The following is a 20,518-nucleotide window of genomic DNA, read 5'->3' as shown; positions in this document are numbered from 1 at the left end:
AGACGTCCCCACTATAGACCCTGTTATAACAGACTGTGTCTATGGGACGTCCCCACTATAGACCCCTGTTATAACAGACTGTGTCTATGGGACGTCCCCACTATAGACCCCTGTTATAACAGACTGTGTCTATGAGACGTCCCCACTATAGACCCTGTTATAACAGACTGTGTCATGGGACGTCCCCACTATAGACCCCTGTTATAACAGACTGTGTCTATGGGACGTCCCCACTATAGACCCCTGTTATAACAGACTGTGTCTATGGGACGTCCCCACTATAGACCCCTGTTATAACAGACTGTGTCTATGGGACGTCCCCCTATAGACCCCTGTTATAACAGACTGTGTATGGGAACTATAGACCCCTGTTATAACAGACTGTGTCTATGAGACGTCCCCCTATTGACCCCTGTTATAACAGACTGTGTCTATGAGACGTCCCCTATAGACCCCTGTTATAACAGACTGTGTCTATGAGACGTCCCCACTATAGACCCCTGTTATAACAGACTGTGTCTATGAGACGTCCCCCTATAGACCCCTGTTATAACAGACTGTGTCTGTGTCTATGGACTGACGTCCCCACTATAGACCCCTGTTATAACAGACTGTGTCTATGAGACGTCCCCCTATTGACCCCTGTTATAACAGACTGTGTCTATGAGACGTCCCCACTATAGACCCCTGTTATAACAGACTGTGTCTATGAGACGTCCCCACTATAGACCCCTGTTATAACAGACTGTGTCTATGAGACGTCCCCACTATAGACCCCTGTTATAACAGACTGTGTCTATGAGACGTCCCCCCTATAGACCCCTGTTATAACAGACTGTGTCTATGGGACGTCCCCACTATAGACCCCTGTTATAACAGACTGTGTCTATGGGACGTCCCCACTATAGACCCCTGTTATAACAGACTGTGTCTATGAGACGTCCCCACTATAGACCCCTGTTATAACAGACTGTGTCTATGGGACGTCCCCACTATAGACCCCTGTTATAACAGACTGTGTCTATGAGACGTCCCCAACTATAGACCCCTGTTATAACAGACTGTTCTATGGGACGTCCCCCTATAGACCCCTGTTATAACAGACTGTGTATATGGGACGTCCCCTATAGACCCCTGTTATAACAGACTGTGTCTATGGGACGTCCCCTGACTATAGACCCCTGTTATAACAGACTGTGTCTATGGGACGTCCCCACTATAGACCCCTGTTATAACAGACTGTGTATATGGGGCGTCCCCACTATAGACCCCTGTTATAACAGACTGTGTCTATGGGACGTCCCCACTATAGACCCCTGTTATAACAGACTGTGTCTATGGGACCCACTATAGTGGTTGTATTGTATCAGTGAAGACTCAGACTCCTGTTATAACAGACTGTGTCTATGGGACCCACTATAGTGGTTGTATTGTATCAGTGAAGACTCAGACTCCGTGTTCTAGTGGATTCCATTGTTTTTATTCCAGTTAGATAGTGGATCGTCCTTATTCCCCTATTCTTTAATGTCCTCGATATTAACCTCAGCATCTTTCATCAGATAGACCAGCAAGCAGACAGACGGACAGGCAGGGAGGGAGGGAGGGAGGCAGATGGACAGGCCGGCAGGGAGGGAGGCAGGGAGGGAGACAGGCCAGCAGTGAGGGAGGCAGGCCGGCAGTGAGGGAGGCAGGCCGGCAGGGAGGGAGGGAGACAGGCGGACAGGCCGGCAGGGGGGGAGGCAGGCCAGCAGGGAGGCAGGGAGCGAGGCAGGCCGGGAGACAGGGAGGCAGGCCGGGAGACAGGCCGGCAGGGAAGGAGACAGGCCAGCAGGGAGGGAGGCAGGCCAGCAGTGAGGGAGGCAGGGAGGGAGACAGGCCAGCAGTGAGGGAGGCAGGCCGGCAGGAGGGAGGCAGGCCGGCAGGGAGGGAGGGAGACAGGCGGACAGGCCGGCAGGGAGGGAGGCAGACCAGCAGGGAGGCAGGGAGCGAGGCAGGCCGGGAGACAGGCCGGCAGGGAGCGAGGCAGGCCGGCAGGGAGCGAGGCAGGCCGGCAGGGAGCGAGGCAGGCCGGCAGGGAGGGAGGCAGGCCGGCAGGGAGCGAGACAGGCCGGCAGGGAGCGAGACAGGCCGGCAGGGAGCGAGACAGGCCGGCAGGGAGCGAGGCAGGCCGGCAGGGAGCGAGGCAGGCCGGCAGGGAGGGAGGAGACAGGCCGGCAGGGAGCGAGGCAGGCCGGCAGGGAGGGAGGGAGGCAGGCCGGCAGGGAGGGAGGGAGGGAGGGAGGGAGGCTGGCCGGCAGGGAGGGAGGCAGGCCGGCAGGGAGGGAGGGAGGCAGACGGACAGGCAGACGGACAGGCCGGCAGGAAGGGAGGCAGATGGACAGGTGGGCAGGGAGGGAGGCAGAGGGACAGGCCGGCAGACGGATAGATGGACAGGTCAGCAGGGAGGGAGGCAGACAGACAGATGGGCCGGCAGACAATCCTCCATATTCCACCTTCTACACTAGGTTTACTCTAGTAGAACTGAACACAGTGTTGTCCTGCTCAGTCTTAACCATCGTTCATCATGTAATTCAACTATACACCATTTATTGGTCCATTATTTATTTAAAATTACCGCATTGACGTCACCATGGAAACTCCACGCCCAAACTCCACCCCCCCCCCCAAAAAAACCAGGCTGATACGTCACAGTCTCATTCCAACCACACAGTGTGGAGAAAACGTCTTTTAAAACAACCGCTCTTAACAACAGCATGTTTAGAGTTAGCTAATAGACTGTTAGTTTACACACTTCCTCTGTTCAATTATTTAAAAAAAAACACTTCTCTTCTTACAGGCAAGGTTGTTTTTGTTGACATTTCCATTGTGTTTTGTGTCTTTGTAGAGATACGAGTGTTTTATTTGCGTTTCCTCAGCACCAGATACATGAGTCCACTGATGACAGTCATGGGGAAACTAATCCAGGCCAGGACGTAGGATGAACCGTATCCTCCCTTCCTTAGAGACTCCTCCGTAAAACTCTCCCTCTCCGCCGTGTAGATGGACGCTCCGATCATCACACACAGGCCTGGGGGAGGAGGAGGAGGAACTAGGATAGGAAGGGGTAGGATACAGGAACACTGGCCTGGGGGGGGTTAGGAACTAGGAGAGGAAGGGGGTTAGGAACTAGGATAGGAAGGGAAGGGGTTAGGGAACACAGGCCTGGGGGAGGATAGGAACACTGGCCACTGGCCTGGGGGGAGGAGGGGGGTTAGGAACTAGGATAGGAAGGGGGATACAGGAACACAGGCCTGGGGGAGGAGGAGGAGGAGGGGAGGGGGTTAGGAACTAGAATAGAAGGGGGTAGGATACAGGAACACAGGCCTGGGGGAGGGGAGGAGGAGGAGGGGGGGTTAGGAACTAGGAACACAGGCCTGGGGGAGGAGGAGGAGGAGGATAGGAAGGGGGTAGGGGAACACTGGCCTTAGGAACTAGGAGAGGAAGGAGGTAGGATACAGGAACACAGGCCTGAGAGGAAGGAGGTAGGATACAGGACGTGGGGCCTCCTTTAGGACAAACTATTCACACCCCTTGACTTATTCCACATTGTGTTGTGTTACAGCCTGAATTCAAAATGGATTACATGACATCACAATACCCCACAATGACATCACAATACCCCACAATGACATCACAAATGACCCCCCCACAATGACATCACAATACCCCATAATGACAAAGTGAAAATGTGTTTTTAGACATATATTGAAGATGAAATACAGAAATCTCATTTACATAAGAATTCATACCTGAGTCAATACATGTTAGAATCAACTTTGGCATTGATTACGGCTGTGAGTCTTTCAGGGTCAGTCTCTAAGAGCTGTGAGTCTTACTGGGTACGTCTCTAAGAGCTGTGAGTCTTACTGGGTAAGTCTCTAAGAGCTGTGAGTCTTACTGGGTAAGTCTCTAAGAGCTGTGAGTCTTTCTGGGTAGGGTCAGTCTTTCTAAGAGCTGTGAGTCTTACTGGGTAAGTCTCTAAGAGCTGTGAGTCTTTCTGGGTAAGTCTCTAAGAGCTGTGAGTCTTTCTGGGTAAGTCTTTCTGGGTAAGTCTCTAAGAGCTGTGAGTCTTACAGGGTCAGTCTCTAAGAGCTGTGAGTCTTACTGGGTACGTCTCTAAGAGCTGTGAGTCTTACTGGGTAAGTCTCTAAGAGCTGTGAGTCTTTCTGGGTCAGTCTCTAAGAGCTGTGAGTCTTTCTGGGTACGTCTCTAAGAGCTTTGCACACCTGCATTTTACAATATTTACACATTCTTTTTAAAATTCTTCAAGCTCTGTCAAATTGGTTGTTGATCATTGCTACACAGCCATTTTTCAAGTCTTGGCATAGGTTTTCAAGCCGATTTAAAGTCAATACTATATCTAGGTCACTCAGGAACATTCAATGTCTTGTTGGTAAACAACTCCAGTGTAGATATGGCCTTGGTGTTTTAGGTTATTGTCCTGCTGAAAGGTGAATTCATCTCCCAGGTTATCCTCACTGTCGTCTTGGTAATCAGCCCCAGTGTAGATTTGGTCTTGGTGTTTTAGGTTATTGTCCTGCTGAAAGGTGAATTCATCTCCCAGTGTCTGATGGAAAGCAGACTGAACCAGTTTTTCCCTCTAGGATTTTGTCTGTGCTTAACTCCATTCTTTTTCTTTCTATCCTAAAAAACTCCCTAGTCCAAGTAGATGACAAGCATACCCATAACATGATGTAGCCATGCTTGAAAATAAAAGAGTGGTGTGTTGGATTTGCCACAAGCATAACATTTTGTATTCAGGACATAGAGTTCCTTCTTTCCACTCTGTCATTTAGTTTAGTATTGTGGAGTAACTACAATGTTGTTGATCCATCCTCAGTTTTCTCCTATCACAGCCATTAAACTCTGTAACTGTTTTAAAGTCACCTTTGGCCTCATGGTGAAATCCCTGAGCAGTTTCCTTCCTCTCCGGCAACTGAGTTAGGAAGGACGCCTGTATCTTTGTAGTGACTGGGTGTATTGACACACCATCCAAAGTGTAATTAATAACTTCACCGTGCTCAAAGACTCTTTGTTTTATTACCATCTACCATGGTAGCCTAGTGGTTAGAGTGTAGAGGAGGTAGGTTGCCTAGTGGTTAGAGCATTGGACTAGTCACCGGAAGGTTGCAAGATCGAATCCCCCGAGCCGACCAGGTAAAACAACCCACTGTTACGAGGCCGTAATTGAAAATAGGAATTAGTTCGTAATTGACTTGCCTCGTTAAAAGGGAACGTAAAATAATAAATAAGAGTCCTTCTGTGAGGCCTTGGAAAACCTCCCTGGTCTTTGTGGTTGAATCTGTGTTTGAAATTCACTACTCGACTGAGGGACCGTACATATGCATGTGTGGGGAACAGAGATGAGGTAGTCATTCAGAACTCATGTTAAACACTATTATTGCACACAGAGTGAGTCCATGCAACTTATTATGTGACTTGCTAAGGACATTTTTTACTCCTGAACTTATTTATGCTCTTTACCATAACAATGAGATTGAATACTTACTTTTCTCAAGACATTTCAGCTTTTCATTTTTAATTAGTTTGTAAAAAAATGTTTTAAAAAAAACAAAAAAAACATACTTCCGCATTTACATTATTTACATGTAATTAGTTTGTATTTATTTTATTTTTTATTTTATTTTTTATGTTTTTATGTGTTTATTTAAACCTTTTTTTGTTAACTAGGCATTTATTTATTTATTTTATTTTATTTATATTTTTATTTTATCTTTATTTAACTAAGCAAGTCAGTTAAGAACACATTCTTATTTACAATGACGGCCTACACCGGCCGAACCCAGGACCATTATGGGGGATTGTGGGTAGGCCAGCGACACACCATTTTTAAATTCAGGCTGTAACACAACAAGCTGTCTTTGATTGGTAGATTTAGTATTACCAGTATTGGTACTCACTAGCCAGTAGCTGTCTTTGATTGGTAGATTTAGTATTCCCAGTATTGGTACTCACTAGCCAGTAGCTGTCTTTGATTGGTAGATTTAGTATTCCAAGTATTGGGTACTCACTAGCCAGTAGCTGTCTTTGATTGGTAGATTTAGTATTCCAAGTATTGGGTACTCACTAGCCAGTAGCTGGATGATGGCTGTAAAGACAAATCTCTCTCCTTGTTTCAGTCTGAAGAGCTGAAGGATGAACACAAAGAAACCCACGCAGCAGAGAATTGTGGACAGGATCATAGTGGCCTGGACAGCCTGTAGATAGACTAGAGAGAGAGAGAGGAGTGTTACACACAGAGAAAGACAGAGAGAGAGAGAGACACAGAGAGAGAGAGAGAGAGAGAGGAGAGAGAGAGAGAGGAGTGTTACACACAGAAAGACAGAGAGAGAGAGAGACACAGAGAGAGAGAGAGAGAGAGAGAGACACAGAGAGAGACAGAGACACAGAGAGAGAGAGAGAGAGAGACAGAGACACAGAGAGAGAGAGAGAGACAGACAGAGACACAGAGAAAGAGAGAGAGAGACAGAGACACACAGAGAGAGAGACAGAGACACACACAGAGAGACAGAGACACACAGAGAGAGAGACAGAGACACACAGAGAGAGAGACAGAGACACACAGAGAGAGAGACAGACACACAGAGAGAGAGACAGACACACACAGAGAGAGACAGAGACACACAGAGAGAGAGACAGAGACACACAGAGAGACAGAGAGACACACAGAGAGATAGAGAGAGACAGACAGAGACACACAGAGAGAGAGAGACAGAGAGAGAGAGAGAGAGATGTCTACAAACAGACACACACATCCTTCGTGATAAGTCCTGGTTGCTAGGTTACCTGCGTCAGTGGAAGCGCTGTTCTTGACAGGGAGACATGTTACGTTACAGGAGTACCACAGGTCAGTGTAAATCACGTTGCCTCCTGGAGCAGACGCCACCCACCATGCCTAGACGGAGAGAGGATGTAGCTATAAAATACAGCACCAGTCAACAGTTTGGACACACCTACTCATTCCAGGGATGTTCCTTTTATTTTAGATTTTTTAAAACTATTTTATACATTGTAGAATAATAGTGAAGACATCAGAACTATGAAATAACACATATGGAATCATGTAGTAACCCCCCCCCAAAAAATGTTAAATAAATCAAAATATATTTTATATTTGAGATTCTTCAAAGTAGCCACCCTTTGCCTTGATGACAGCTTTGTAAACTCTTGGCATTCTCTCAACCAGCTTCATAAGGAATGCATTTCAATTAACAGGTGTGCCTTGAAAAAATATATATATTTTTAAACTTCTTAATGCGTTTAAGCCAATCAGTTGGCCAATCAGTTGGGACAAGGTTGGGACAAGGTTGGGGGGGGGGTATACAGAATATAACCCTATTTGGTAAAAGACTGAGTCCATATTATGGCAAGAACAGGTCATATAAGCTCAGAGAAAGGATTAGAATAAATCTCACAAGACGCTGTGGAATGTGCCTTCGGAAGGTATTCAGACCCCTTGAATTGTTCCACATTTTGTTACGTTTATAGCCTTGTTCTAAAATGGATTAACTTCACTAGGGTAGGGGGCAGCATTCGGAATTTTGGATGAAAAAGGATAGCACAAATTAAACTGCCTGCTACTCAGGCCCAGAAGCTAGGATATGCATATAATTAGTAGATTTGGATAGAAAACACTCTAAAGTTTCCAAAACGATTAAAATAATGTCTGTGAGTGTAACATAACAGATATGGCAGGTGAAAACCTGAGGAAAATCCAACCAGGAAGTGCTATTATTTTGAAAGACTGTTTTTCCATTGAAAGCTTATCCACCATACAAAGACTTAGGATCCAGTTCACTATCTCTATGGCTTCTTCTACATGTAGCCAGTCGTTAGGCATTGTTTCAGGCTTCTACTCTGAAAAATGAGGGCGATACAGCACTTTCATTGAGTGGACAGTGGAGATTTCCAGACATGAGTCCAGCGCGTGATTGGGAGCCTTTCTTGTTTCCCCTTTTCTATTGACGAAGCTTTTGTCCCGGTTGAAATATTATTAATTATTTATGACAAACAGGAGGATTGATTTTTAAACATCGTTTGACATGTTTCTACAAACTTTTATAAAAATTGTTTTTTTAAATAATAACTTTTCGTCTGGACTTAGTGGCCGCGCTTTGTGCATTCGGATTACTGGACTAAACGCACAAACAAAAAAGGAGGTTTTTAGTCATAAAGAGGGACATTATCGAACAAAAATAACATTTATTGTCTAACATGGAGACCTGGGAGTGCCACCAGATGAAGATCATCAAAGGTAAGTGATTATTTTAAAATCGCTATTTCTAACTATTGTGATCCCTCTCCTTGGCTGGAAAATGGCTGTATGGGCTGAATTTACAACAAGTTTATCTTTAAAATGGTGTATAATACTTGTATGTTTGAAGAATTTTAATTATGAGATTTCTGTTGTTTTGAATTTGGCGCCCTGCAATTTCACTGGTTGTTGTCGAGGTGGGACGATACCGTCCCACTTGTACCAGAGAGAGGCTTTTTACCTCAAATATTTCTGTTCATTTTTAATACATTTGGTAAAATTTTGAAAATTCCTGTTTTCACTGTCATTACATGGTATTGTGATGTCATTATGGGGTATTGTGATGTCATTATGGGGTATTGTGATGTCATTATGGGGTATTGTGTGTAGATTCATGAGAGAGGGATCAATCCATTTTAGAATAAGGCTGTAACGTAACAATGTGGGGGGGGGGAGAGTCAGAATGTTTAAGTGACGTTTGGACAAAGGGCTGGGTTTGGTACTGTACATTGTTGATGGTGCTGATGAAGAGGAGGATGACTGAGATGACGTGGAAGAGGAGGATGAAGGTTAAAATCACCAACATGTCTGCCTGTTACACGGGAACCTAGAGAGAGAGAGAGAGAGAGAGAGATTATATAGTTCACAATAATCAAGCAGGAAACTCCTTGTGTGAACTACAACAGGATACATTCCTGTGCTGCGGTAGACGGGTCTGTTGTGAACTAGACGGGTCTGTTGTGAAGGCTGTCCAGTACCACGCAAGGTTAATAACCTCAGCGGATGGATTTCTCATTCAGCACTAATCCTAATGCTAAGAGGAAACTAAATCCCAACTACAGCTAAAGCTTTCCTTTCTGTGCCACATTTGAGACAATCAACAGAATGATGACTGAGGAGCCAATCAACAGATCGTTAAGGATGACTGAGGAGCCAATCAACAGATGAGTAATGATGACTGAGGAGCCAATCAACAGATGAGTAATGATGACTAAGGAGCCAATCAACAGATGAGTAATGATGACTGAGGAGCCAATCAACAGATGAGTAACGATCACTAAGGAGCCAATCAACAGATGAGTAATGATGACTGAGGAGCCAATCAACAGATGACTGAGGAGCCAATCAACAGATGAGTAATGGGTTTCTCCAGGTTCATCTCTCTGTGGTGATGGCTTTGTTATGGAAGGATTGGGAATATTGGGGAAGATACCAGAGCGGTTAAGAGTTAAAGAATAGCCAATTGGAATATATCTCTCTCTCTCTCTCCTACTCTAACTCAGTAGTTGGCATCAAAGCCATCAAATCATCCTAATAGACGATGTTAGATGTAGGGCCCCGACCCAGTTCCCTCTTTCAGTGGAAAATGCTGACTTAGATTTCACTTTTAATGTAATTTCTTCTCTTTTTTTATATAACACAGTCCTTAGATCTCTCGCTCTCGCTCACACACACACACACACACCGCTGAAACAGACTTCAGCCATGGAACAAATGATGGAAGCGAGAGGAGAGAGCTTCCAACACCACTAAGCTCCTTCCCTCTTCCACGTGTAGAACTGTTGAGTCTTCTGTTTGAAGCTCTTTACCTCCTCCTCCTCCTGGTCTTCACCTCCTCCTCCTCCTGGTCTTCACTTCCTCCTCCTCCTCCTCCTGGTCTTCACCTCCTCCTCCTCCTCCTGGTCTTCACCTCCTCCTCCTCCTGGTCTCCACCTCCTCCTCCTCCTGGTCTTCACCTCCTCCTCCTCCTGGTCTCCTCCTGGTCTCCACCTCCTCCTCCTCCTCCTCCTCCTGGTCTTCACCAGTTCCTCCTCCTCCTGGTCTCTTCCTGGTCTTCACCTCCTCCTCCTGGTCTCCTCCTCCTCCTGTGTCTCCTCCTCCTGGTCTCCACCTCCTCCTGTTCTTCACCACCTCCTCCTCCTGTTCTTCACCACCTCCTCCTGGTCTCCTCCTCCTGGTCTTCACCACCTCCTCCTCCTGGTCTTCACCCCCTCCTCCTCCTGATCTCCTCCTCCTGGTCTTCACCACCTCCTCCTCCTCCTCCTGGTCTTCACCACCTCCTCCTGGTCTCCTCCTGGTCTTCACCTCCTCCTCCTGGTCTCCTCCTCCTCCTCCTGTTCTCCTCCTCCTGGTCTCCACCTCCTCCTGTTCTTCACCACCTCCTCCTCCTGGTCTTCACCTCCTCCTCCTGGTCTTCACCACCTCCTTCTCCTGGTCTTCACCCCCTCCTCCTCCTGATCTCCTCCTCCTGGTCTTCACCACCTCCTCCTCCTGGTCTTCACCTCCTCCTCCTCCTGGTCTCCTCCTGGTCTTCACCTCCTCCTCCTCCTGGTCTCCTACTCCTCCTCCTGGTCTTCACCACCTCCTGCTCCTGGTCTTCACCACCTCCTCCTCCTGGTCTTCACCTCCTCCTCCTGGTCTCCTCCTGGTCTTCACCTCCTCCTCCTGGTCTCCTACTCCTCCTCCTGGTCTTCACCTCCTCCTCCTCCTCCTGGTCTCTTCCTCCTCCGCCTGGTCTCCTCCTCCTCTGCCTGGTCTCCTCCTCCTCTAGGTCTTCACCTCCTCCTCCTCTAGGTCTTCACCTCCTCTAGGTCTTCACCTCCTCCTCCTCTAGGTCTTCACCACTTAGAACACAAACAGATTGTAGAGAGAGAGAGACAGCGAGTAATCCAGCTACTCACTTACCCACCCATCCCCCCAACCAACCAACCAACCAACCAACCAACCCACCAGAACACTAGTGAAACCGTGTCTAGTGTCCGTCCAAGTGTGACTGACAGGGTCCTCCTGACCAGGTATGGAACCGTGTGTTACATCTTCTCTGCTGTTATGTTCCACTCAAAACCATGACCCGCGTTTAGCAGTAAAAAACATGACCCACGTTTAGCAGTAAAACCATGACCCGCGTTTAGCAGTAAAAAACAAAACCATGACCCACGTTTAGCAGTAAAAACCATGACCCACGTTTAGCAGTAAAACCATGACCCGCGTTTAGCAGTAAAAAACAAAACCATGACCCACGTTTAGCAGTAAAAACCATGACCCACGTTTAGCAGTTAAACAACCATGACCCACGTTTAGCAGTAAAAACATGACCCGTGTTTAGCAGTAAAAACCATGACCCACGTTTAGTAGTAAAAAACCATGACCCGCGTTGAGCAGTAAAAAAACATGACCCGTGTTTAGCAGTAAAAACCAAAACCATGACCCACATTTAGCAGTAAACAACCATGACCCACGTTTAGCAGTAAACAACCATGACCCACGTTTAGCAGTTAAACAACCATGACCCACGTTTAGCAGTAAACAACCATGACCCGCGTTTAGCAGTAAAAACCATGACCCACATTTAGCAGTAAACAACCATGACCCACGTTTAGCAGTAAAAACCATGACCCGTGTTTAGCAGTAAAACAACCATGACCCGTGTTTAGCAGTAAAAAACAAAAACATGACCCTTGTTTAGCAGTAAAAAAACATGCCCCACGTTTAGCAGTAAAACAACATGCCCCGCGTTTAGCAGTAAAACAACATGCCCCGCGTTTAGCAGTAAAAACAACATGCCCCGCGTTTAGCAGTAAAAACAACATGCCCCGCGTTTAGCAGTAAAAACAACATGCCCCGCGTTTAGCAGTAAAAACAACATGCCCCGCGTTTAGCAGTAAAAACAACATGCCCCGCGTTTAGCAGTAAAACAACATGCCCCGCGTTTAGCAGTAAAAACAACATGCCCCGCGTTTAGCAGTGAAAACAAACATGCCCCGTTTAGCAGTAAAAACAACATGCCCCGCGTTTAGCAGTAAAAACAAACATGCCCCGCGTTTAGCAGTAAAAACAAACATGCCCCGCGTTTAGCAGTAAAAGTCGTATTCCTTCATGGGTTATTTGATTTAGTTGTCCTTTATTTTGTTTCAGACATAAATACTGAACGTGAATCCGGTGTGTTTAGAGACAAACTTTAGAAAGCACAGACCCTGCAGGACACACACACACACTCAGTCCTGTCCTGCTGGGTTCAAATCCTTCCCTCTGACTCTGGAATCCCAAAATGACTACCGGGGGGAAGACGTTCAACCGTCCTTAGTGGTGTGTGTGTACACATTCCTGGGGGGACAAGTGGCAGGTCTGAGAAATGACTACCACGTATATCAACAAATTGGCGAGGGCACCTAGAACAGTCTGCAGCACCCTACTAGAATCTGAAGTCAAACGTCTACTGTTTGCTGATGATCTGGTCCCTCTGTCACCAACCAAGGAGGGCCTACAGCAGCACCTAGATCTTCTGCACAGATTCTGTCAGACCTGGGCCCTGACAGTAAATCTCAGTAAGACCAAAATAATGGTGTTCGAAAAAAGGTCCAGTCGCCAAGACCACAAATACCATCTAGACACTGTTGCCCTAGAGCACACAAAAAACTATACATACCTTGGCCTAAACATCAGCGCCACAGGTAACTTCCACAAAGCTGTGAACGATCTGAGAGACAAGGCAAGAAGGGCCTTCTATGCCATCAAAAGGAACATAAATTTCAACATACCAATTAGGATTTGGCTAAAAATACTACAATCAGTCATTGAACCCATTGCCCTTTATGGTTGTTTGAGGTTTGTGTCCGCTCACCAACCAAGACTTCACAAAATGGGACAAACACCAACTTTGCAAAAACATCCATGTATAACACACCAAATAATGCACGCAGAGCAGAATTAGTCTGATACTCACTAATTATCAAATTCCAGAAAAGAGCTGTTAAATTCTACAACCACCTAAAAGGAAGCGATTCCCAAACCTTCCATAACAAAGCCATCACCTACAGAGAGATGAACCTGGAGAAGAGTCCCCTAAGCAAGCTGGTCCTGGGGCTCTGTTCACAAACACAAACACACCTCACAGAGCCCCAGGACAGCAACACAATTAGACCCAACCAAATCATGAGAAAACAAAAAGATAATTACTTGACACATTAGAAAGAATTAACAAACAGAGAGTACACAGTGGCAGAATACCTGACCACAGTGACTGACCCTAAACAGAGAGGACACAGTGGCAGAATACCTGACCACAGTGACTGACCCTAAACAGAGAGGACACAGTGGCAGAATACCTGACCACAGTGACTGACCCTAAACAGAGAGGACACAGTGGCAGAATACCTGACCACAGTGACTGACCCTAAACAGAGAGTACACAGTGGCAGAATACCTGACCACAGTGACTGACCCTAAACAGAGAGGACACAGTGGCAGAATACCTGACCACAGTGACTGACCCTAAACAGAGAGGACACAGTGGCAGAATACCTGACCACAGTGACTGACCCTAAACAGAGAGGACACAGTGGCAGAATACCTGACCACAGTGACTGACCCTAAACAGAGAGGACACAGTGGCAGAATACCTGACCCAGTGACTGAAACAGAGAGGACACAGTGGCAGAATACCTGACCACAGTGACTGACCCTAAACAGAGAGGACACAGTGGCAGAATACCTGACCACAGTGACTGACCCTAAACAGAGAGGACACAGTGGCAGAATACCTGACCACAGTGACTGACCCTAAACAGAGAGGACACAGTGGCAGACCAGCTGACAGTATCAGTGTGTGTGTGTGTGTGTGTGTGTGTGTGTGTGTGTGTGTGTGTGTGTGTGTGTGTGTGTGTGTGTGTGTGTGTGTGTGTGTGTGTGTGTGTGTGTGTGTGTGTGTGTGTGTGTGTGTGTGTGTGTGTGTGTGTGTGTGTGTGTGTGTGTGTGTGTGTGTGTGTGTGTGTGTGTGTGTGTGTGTGTGTGTGTGTGTGTGTGTGTGTGTGTGTGTGTGTGTGTGTGTGTGTGTGTGTGTGTGTGTGTGTGTGCTTCATGTTTTGTAGCAGTGGTAATGTTATAGCCATATGCTGCTACTGCTGCCAGTGTGTGTGTGTGTGTGTGTGTGTGTGTGTGTGTGTGTGTGTGTGTGTGTGTCTGTGTGTCTGTGTGTTCTGTGTGTGTCTGTGTGTCTGTGTGTCTGTGTGTCATGTGTGTATGTGTGTGTGTGTGTGTGTGTGTGTGTGTGTGTGTGTCTGTGGTGTGTGTGTGTGTGTGTGTGGTGTGTGTGGTGTGTGTCATGTGACGACAGATGTGTGACATGTCTTTCACCAAATGTGTTCTTGTGTCCCCCCTCCCTCAGTGGGATGTGTTCCCCTGTGTGTGTCAAGACAAAGTGTCTGTGTGTCCCATCAGGTGTGTGTCTGTGTGTCTGTGTGTCTGTGTGTGTGTGTGACCAGGGTGTGTGACCCCCCAATGTGTGTGACCAGGTGTGTCTGTGTGTGTGTCAGTGTGACCAGTGTGTGTGTGTGTGTGTCTGTCCAGCTTCATGTTTTATAGCAGTGGTAATGTTATAGCCCCTGCTACTGCTGCCAGTGTGACCAGTGTGTGTGTGTGTGTGTGTCAGTGTGTGACCTGGGTTCCTCTCTGCAGAGTAGCAGCCCCATTCAATATCAGCTGGGAGACACACACACACAGCAACAAGAGAGAACCAAAAGGCTCTGCCAAACTCCGACAGATGAGTGACATTCTTTCACCAAATGTGTTCTTAAAATCCCCCTCCCTCAGTGGGACCAATAACGGTCAAGACAAAGTTTTCCCCCATCAGGTTCAGACCCCCCCAACAGGAGACCAGGGTTCAGACCCCCAATCAGGAGACCAGGGTTCAGACCCCCCCCATCAGGAGACCAGGGTTCAGACCCCCCAACCAGAAGACCAGGGTTCAGACCCCCCCCATCAGGAGACCAGGGTTCAGACCCCCCCCCATCAGGAGACCAGGGTTCAGACCCCCCCAATCAGGAGACCAGGGTTCAGACCCCCCCCATCAGGAGACCAGGGTTCAGACCCCCCCATCAGGAGACCAGGGTTCAGACCCCCCAACCAGGAGACCAGGGTTCAGACCCCCCAACCAGGAGACCATGGTTCAGACCCCCCCAACCAGGAGACCAGGGTTCAGACCCCCCCCAACCAGGAGGCCAGGGTTCAGACCCCCCATCAGGAGGCCAGGGTTCAGACCCCCCCCAATCAGGAGACCAGGGTTCAGATCCCCCAACCAGGAGACCAGGGTTCAGACCCCCCAATCAGGAGACCAGGGTTCAGACCCCCCCATCAGGAGACCAGGGTTCAGACCCCCCCAGCCAGGAGACCAGGGTTCAGACCCCCCAACCAGGAGACCAGGGTTCAGACTCCCCCAACCAGGAGACCAGGGTTCAGACCCCCCCAACCAGGAGACCAGGGTTCAGACCCCCAACCAGGAGGCCAGGGTTCAGACCCCCCATCAGGAGACCAGGGTTCAGATCCCCCAACCAGAAGACCAGGGTTCAGACCCCCCCCCAACCAGGAGACCAGGGTTTAGACCCCCCCCAATCAGGAGACCAGGGTTCAGATCCCCCCCCATTCCCCAGCCAGGAGACCAGGGTTCAGAGCCCCCCCAATCAGGAGACCAGGGTTCAGACCCCCCAACCAGGAGACCAGGGTTCAGATCCCCCCAATCAGGAGACCAGGGTTCAGACCCCCCCCGTTCCCAACCAGAAGACCAGGGTTCAGATCCCCCTCTGGAGACCAGGGTTCAGACCCCCCTAACCAGGAGACCAGGGTTGGACCCCCCCCAACCAGGAGACCAGGGTTCAGAAAACCAGGGACCAGGGTTCATGTCCCTCCCCAGCAGGGAAATCAGGAGACCAGGAACAGATCCATGTTCCACAGCCAAAAGGAGACCAGGGTTCAGATCCCCCCCATGTTCCCAATCAGGAGACCAGGAACATTGGCCCCCGTTCCAATCAGGGAAAAGGAACCATGGAACCCCCTTGGCCATGTTCCACAGCACTGAAAACATTCTGAACAGCTTGGAACTGGCCAGAGAGCTGAGAAAAAAGAACAGTGGAACATTGGCCATGTTCCACAGCAGGGAAAAAAGGAACCATGGAACATTGGCCATGTTCCACAGCAGGGAAAAAAGGAACCATGGAACATTGGCCATGTTCCACAGCAGGGAAAAAAGGAACCATGGAACATTGGCCATGTTCCACAGCAGGGAAAGGGAACCATGGAACATTGTGGACAATATAAAACAGTAAAATGTAGAAGACAAGATATCTATTAGACTATTAAAAATAATTTTTTTGTTCAAACTATATATATATATTTTTTTACAAATCAAAACTGAAAAAATAAGAAATAATATGGAGTCAATTCAACCTGTCAATCATGTCCTTATGAACTCACATGTATTCATGTGAAAGTTGATTTGTATTTATGAGAATTATTTATGATTGTAAAAATGTGAAAAAAGGTCAATATAGATTATTTTTAGACAAAAAAAAAGACATACATCATTCAGTCTACAACTCTAGTACTTTACTACACACACCTGATAGTGCAGCCATTTCCCTGACCCAGTGTTGCTACATGAGGTCCATTCATCAAATCACATTTTATTGGTCACAAACACATGGTTAGCAGATGTTCATGCGAGTGTAGCGAAATGCGACATTCATCCACCCATTCATCCATCCATCCATCCAATCTTTCACTCAAGTTTCACAACTTTCACAACAGCTTACGAAAGAGTAGAATTGTGTTCTCTCTCTCTCCGTCTCTCTCTCTCTCTCTCTGGGGATTGACAACAGTAACAACATATGATGTCATCTCCCCCAGACAAAGGTGATTTAGAATGTTCAGAACAGTTTAGAATGTTCAGAACAGTTTAGAATGTTCAGAACAGTTTAGAATGTTCAGAACAGTTTAGAATGTTTAGAACAGTTTAGAATGTTTAGAACAGTTTAGAATGTTCAGAACAGTTTAGAATGTTCAGAACAGTTTAGAATGTTTAGAACAGTTTAGAATGTTCAGAACAGTTTAGAATGTTCAGAACAGTTTAGAATGTTCAGAACAGTTTAGAATGTTCAGAACAGTTTAGAATGTTTAGAACAGTTTAGAATGTTTAGAACAGTTTAGAATGTTCAGAACAGTTTAGAATGTTCAGAACAGTTTAGAATGTTCAGAACAGTTTAGAATGTTTAGAACACTGCAGATATATAAAATAGAATCCCAACAAGATCTCACAGTTTGACCAATTTTAACTTCAGATTCTAACGTTAAAGTTTAGCCATTCACTCCAAATGGTTAAAGATGAAGGTTTTCGGATAGGGTTCAAACGAAAACAACAAACAAACAAACAACGACTGGGATGGAACGTTCAGATCCAGACTCATGGAAATACAGGGTTTCAAGGCATTTCCCCGCCAACATCCTCAGGACATAGACGTCCAATGGAATGCATGGAGCTGAAATGATTCCTGCCGCGACAGATGGGCCTGGCTGGCAGTGTGTCTTCCAGACTGTGCAGCCCAAACCGGTCTCAACGTTCTGTCTCCGTTTCATTGCTGCTAATTAATTCAAATGCGTTGTCTTTTACTGAAGCGAAACAGTAACGCAACGTAATGTTATATACAGTAAATCCCCATGGGGCGCAAACGTACATTACTTGAATGACGCTCATTCCTAAAGTTCCTTTTGTTCAGACATTCCAGTACGACTCTTTTTGGCCACACGGGGGCGCCATTAGGAAGCGAAAAGCAAGGAAGGTTAATCTGCCAACGGAGAAGTTTTGTCCGCGACCGTCTCCGAGCGCTCCTTCCACCAGGGCTATAAAATGATCCGATTAAACCCAGTGATGTATATAAAACTCTGGATTGATATTGCTATGGTTTTGGCCATTGAGCTGTTTTGCAGCCACATGTCGGCCATATTGGAACTCCCCTTGTAGGAGCAGTACTCCGTAGGAAGGAAATTCTTTAGTATTTCCATAAAAGGTTCCAAGGACAAAATTAAATTAAATAAAGTGTTGTAGTGGGGACAGCAACATTAGTACTCTCTAAAAAAAATGCTTTGAGGAACATGTTATATATATATATATATATATATATATATATATTTGTTCATATTTTATGCTTAGCTCAAACATAAACATATATAAATCAGGAAAATATGCATTAATATAATAAACGTGTCAGAAACTGATGTAAACATTATTAAACGCATTTATATAGATTCCAGAATATTATTTACATTTGTGGAGGGGGAGCCAAGATGGAGGCTGAGTGGTTTCAATACAGCGCCACCTGTCAAATATCCAGGCTTCATACACATCCGTGATTAAAGTTAAACAGAGAGGGCTGCTGACTGCGTTATCACTTTTCCTCCAGACTGTTGGGGAGGAAAAAAACGGCAAAAAATGATCTCCAACCACAAAAGAAAAGGGTTATGAACAGTTTGTGCCCAACGGGAAACAGTTTGGAAACCACGGAGTTGGAGCACTAGGTTGTAGGAGAACTTTCCTACGATGCGTTTTAAAACTTGTCGTATATTTGAGGTTTAAAAAAAGGCTTCTACTTTAAAAAATGTCAGACTTGATTTTCCCTTACGATTTTTAAAAAATCAACCCCTGAAAAAAAAAAAGTTCATTAATTATAATCCACATTTCCTGTTGCCGCAGGATTATTTTCCTGCTGTAAGGAAACTGGCTCCTCACACACACACACACACACACACACACACACACACACAGTAGTTGACTCGGCACACAAATACAATATAAACCCACCAAACGGACTGGATTATAGAACACGAAGGAAACTACATCCATTCGTTGCGCAGGGAGACAAACTCCTAGACAGACGACGCCCCTTTCATTGGCAGGAACCAAAAATTCAACTCAGTGGAAATTAAATTACTAACTTCAGTAAAAGTTACATTCTCCTGCCACACCATTGAGTACACACATTATTTCAAACCTACCACGCCATAAAATAGCCTAATCAATAATTTCCCCACTCAAACAGGAAAAGTTCAAGACAGTTATCCGATTTAGGTTTTTTTTAACAAAATGAACATCATTTATTATGAAGAGTTGTAAACCTGTAATAAATGAAGTAGCGAGCTACTCACCAAATGAACTGTAGAACGGGGCAGCAGACGTCGCGCTAGATGGAGAGAGAGAGATGTAGTAGAAACGTGACCGTAGGTTTGTCGTAGTAGTAAGAGAAGTAGCGGTGCTCGACCCCGGCTACTGTGTCGTGTACGCGCCTGACTCTGTGGTTGGGTGTGGTCTGTAAATTCTGTCCTGTGTTGTCGGGAGGAGCACGGAGAAAGAGAGAGAACACAGAGTGTTCACAAACACAAACACACCCCACAGAGCCCCAGGACAGCAGCACAATTAGACCCAACCAAATCATGAGAAAACAAAAAGATAATTACTTGACACATTGGAAATAATTAACAAAAAAACAGAACAAACTAGAATGCTATTTGGCCCTACACAGAGAGTACACAGTGGCAGAAAACCTGACCACTGTGACTGACCCACAATTAAGGCAAGCTTTGCCTATGTACAGACTCAGTGAGCATAGCCTTGCTATTGAGAAAGGCCGCCGTAGGCAGACATGGCTCTCAAGAGAAGACAGACTATGTGCTCACTGCCCACATAATGAGGTGGAAACTGAGCTGCACTTCCTAACCTCCTGCCAAATGTACGACCATATTAGAAACACATATTTCCCTCAGATTACACAGATCCACAAATAATTTGAAAATAAACTCAATTTTGATAAAATCCCATATCTACTGGGTGAAATTCCACAGTGTGCCATCACAGCAGTAAGATTTGTGACCTGCTGTCACGAGAAAAGGGCAACCAGTGAAGAACAAACACCATTGTAAATACAACCCATATTTATGCTTATTTATTTTATCTTGTGTACTTTAACCATTTGTACATCGTTACAACCCTGTATATATATATAATATGAAATGTCTTTATTCTTTTGTGACTTCTGTGTGTAATGTTTACTGTTCATTTCTATTGTTTATTTCACTTGCTTTGGCAACGTAAACAGCGTAAACAATGTTAACATATGTTTCCCAATAAAGACCCTTTTGAATTGAATTGAGTTGAATTGAGTTTAATTGAATTGAATTGAGTTGAATTGAGTTGAATTGAGTTGAGTTGAATTGAGTTGAATTAAGTTGAATTGAGTTGAGTTGAGTTGAATTGAGTTGAATTGAATTGAATTGAGTTGAATTGAGTTGAGTTGAGTTGAATTGAGTTGAATTGAATTGAGTTGAATTGAGTTGAATTGAGTTGAGTTGAATTGAGTTGAATTGAGTTGAATTGAGTTGAATTGA

The 20,518-nt window shown here is 45.9% G+C and overlaps 1 protein-coding gene across 2 annotated transcripts; it reads right to left on the bottom strand.

Annotated features, from left to right (window-relative positions):
• Positions 1 to 2,691: 2,691 nt before the first annotated feature.
• LOC112240781 (epithelial membrane protein 2-like) lies at positions 2,692 to 19,429 on the bottom strand. 2 transcript variants are annotated; one of them, XM_042314561.1, is made up of 5 exons: positions 19,283 to 19,429; positions 8,823 to 8,921; positions 6,847 to 6,955; positions 6,128 to 6,268; positions 2,692 to 3,067 (listed from the first exon to the last, which is right to left on the bottom strand). In XM_042314561.1, exons 2-5 carry the CDS (start codon positions 8,898 to 8,900, stop codon positions 2,898 to 2,900), a joined length of 498 nt encoding a protein of 165 aa, XP_042170495.1. In that variant the 5' UTR covers positions 8,901 to 8,921; positions 19,283 to 19,429; the 3' UTR covers positions 2,692 to 2,897. The 2 variants fall into 2 exon arrangements, with proteins under 2 accessions (XP_042170495.1, XP_042170496.1); XM_042314562.1 differs by lacking the exon at positions 19,283 to 19,429 and adding an exon at positions 10,028 to 10,048.
• Between the last annotated feature and the right edge of the window lie 1,089 nt (positions 19,430 to 20,518).

Source organism: Oncorhynchus tshawytscha, unplaced genomic scaffold (genome assembly GCF_018296145.1).
Source record: "Oncorhynchus tshawytscha isolate Ot180627B unplaced genomic scaffold, Otsh_v2.0 Un_contig_5806_pilon_pilon, whole genome shotgun sequence".
Taxonomy (NCBI): domain Eukaryota; kingdom Metazoa; phylum Chordata; class Actinopteri; order Salmoniformes; family Salmonidae; genus Oncorhynchus; species Oncorhynchus tshawytscha.
This window is presented reverse-complemented; position numbering and strand designations above follow the sequence as displayed.

Bases quoted from the DNA above. Each gene is read 5' to 3' on its own strand.
- LOC112240781 (XM_042314561.1), bottom strand. From the start codon at position 8,900: ATGTTGGTGATTTTAACCTTCATCCTCCTCTTCCACGTCATCTCAGTC. The intron at 6,956-8,822 runs GTACAGTACCAA...CTCTCCGTCTAG, and splicing joins TCATCAGCACCATCAACAAT to GCATGGTGGGTGGCGTCTGC. The intron at 3,068-6,127 runs GTGAGTACCCAA...CTCCTCCCCCAG, and splicing joins CATCATCCAGCTACTGGCTA to GCCTGTGTGTGATGATCGGA.